The sequence below is a fragment of the Cynoglossus semilaevis genome, chromosome 3, assembly GCF_000523025.1.
Source record: "Cynoglossus semilaevis isolate Cse_v1.0 chromosome 3, Cse_v1.0, whole genome shotgun sequence".
Lineage (NCBI taxonomy): Eukaryota > Metazoa > Chordata > Actinopteri > Pleuronectiformes > Cynoglossidae > Cynoglossus > Cynoglossus semilaevis.
In genome coordinates, this window is record NC_024309.1 from 15,625,872 (window position 1) to 15,628,063 (window position 2,192).

A 2,192-nucleotide genomic window follows, 5' to 3' on the forward strand; every position below is an offset into this window, starting at 1 on the left:
CTGTTACTGCTGTTACTGTTACTGCTGTTACTGTTACTGCTGTTACTGCTGTTACTGCTGCTGCTGCTGTTACTGTGACCTCTCTGTCTGCTCTAGTCGTAGTCTGTGGTCAAATGTGGCGTTGGTAGATCAGCCTCTGAGGATTCAAACCTGGTCCTCAGAGTGTGTGTGTGTGTGTGTGTGTGTGTGTGTGTGTGTGTACACAGCAGGCAGGAACTTCCTGTTCATAATCTTCAGCCTTTATTCACTCTTCTTCTTTTGCAGTTTCCAGTTAATTACACCATTAATACAGGATCATACAAACTATGTACATTTATACCAAAGAATACTCCGCAAACATAAAATAAAAAATAGCATTGTATTCTACAACTCTGTGTTGTCATTTTTATTTAAACATATATAGATAGATATACGCTGATGAGTAGATTCATAATGTCGTACCAGCAGTTTTCATAGAAGGCATTCAGCTGGAGTCGTACTGCTTCTCTGATTCTCGGCACAGTTCTGTTTGATAGAAAAGTTCACGCTCCGAACTTTTAAGGCAAAGTGTGTTCTCGGTTTGGTGGATTTGAATTCACACACACTTTTTGCAGGTACACAACAACAAGAAAAGGAAAAGAACAAAGAAAGTCAAAGGGTCCACAGTTTGGTATGGATACAGTCACAGACGCAGCTGCGTCCACCTCCGCTCCAGGGAGGCTCAGAAACACAGTTATTTGTCCACAAATTGCAGCTTTCATGCAAAGGCCCCGTAAAGAAAGGTTCATTCACAAACAACGGAGAAAAGAAAAGAAAAAACAGACAAAGTTATTGCAAGATAAACAAGCAGTGTAAACACCTCAGACTTCTACTCTAAAGCAACACTGGTCATTGGATAGATTTCTTTTCTCAATAGAATCTATATAAATACACATATGAAGTCCTCCGTCTGCACACACCCGTGACACCGTGCCACTGAGCCACCGTGCCACCGTCTGCTGCAGCCGTAGATGAACATGTGGTCGAATGTCTGCTCAGGTCTGACACCGTGGTGGTCGTCCTGTGACGGTGGAGGCAGCGTCCCAGCTCTGGTATTGCTGTTAAACTGACATTAGCTGCTCCGACACAGCACAGACATCAACAAGGTCCTTTTTTTTTCTTTTTCTTTTTTTGTTAGGAAAAACAGACATTTTCTACATTTTTATATAAAACTTCTGCCCAATTCGTTAGTAAGAAACTTCCCTCCACACGTCCGTGTTTTTACAGGCAAGAAAAATGTAAGGTTTGAGTTCACAGTAGCCTGGATGCAGCAGAGGAATCATTCTTTGGACTTTTTGACTTCAGTCTCTGACGGGTGGACGGTCAGGCGCTGGGACAATCGTTGGTTCTGTCGTCGCACTGAGGGCTAATGTAGGAAAATAGACGGTCGGGATTGGAGGGTGTGGAGCAGGTGGTGCTGCGTCCTCCTGCAGGAGCTGGGTGGAGCAGCGGGGAGGAGGAGAAGAAACCTTTATACAACTTCATCTTTTCATTCATAGACGTGATATTGCAGAGATGTCTCTAACATTTTTAAAAAGGATTTTTATGCTGGTATTCTCTGTACACTGGCCCTTTAATCTGTGGGATTATTGCATTGTCGGCTGAAACCTCCAAAAACCACCAGAACCTTCCTGTAGGAACATGGAGACTGGTGCTCTGTCCTGTGACCTTGTGGAGTATTTTAATAGACCCGGGGGTCGGGGGTCGGGGGTCAACATTCAGTGTAGTGATAGACATTTGTAGTACTTTAATACTGCTGTAGTGTTGATAAATACTCTGATGACATCTGTCAAATAAAAGTAGAACGGATATAGGATTACTGTAGCTTCTTTTTCGTCTGGAGGCTATGACGTCACTGAAACCCAACCAATCATAAGTAAGAACTCAATCACTGTCGGATTTTTCGTCCTTCGACGACACGGTGGCGTGATTGTACAGTCCCTGTGCCATCAGGTGCAAAGCCAGAGAGTTCTTAGTACCGTTGGCCTTCTTGATCTTGGCCCTCTTGTTCTGAAACCAGATCTTGATCTGGGACTCGTTCAGGCCCAGCTCCTGCGCCAGGTTCTGGCGCCTCTGCTCCGTCAGGTACCGATTGGTCTGGAACTCAGTCTTGAGTCTTTGCAGCTGCTCCGCGGTGAAGGCCGTGCGTGGTCGCTTGTCCTCTTTGCTGGGCG

General features: G+C 45.0%; 1 protein-coding gene across 1 annotated transcript in view; it reads right to left on the reverse strand.

Moving 5' to 3' along the window:
* Nucleotides 1–227: 227 nt before the first annotated feature.
* en2a (engrailed homeobox 2a) overlaps nucleotides 228–2,192 on the reverse strand; it is a gene marked incomplete at its 5' end in the record, with an annotated part of 5,987 nt that continues 4,022 nt past the window's right edge. Inside the window, one exon of the mRNA XM_025054703.1 lies at nucleotides 228–2,185. Within this exon, the coding sequence (XP_024910471.1) occupies nucleotides 1,903–2,185 (283 nt within the window). The remainder of the gene's footprint in view (nucleotides 2,186–2,192) is intronic.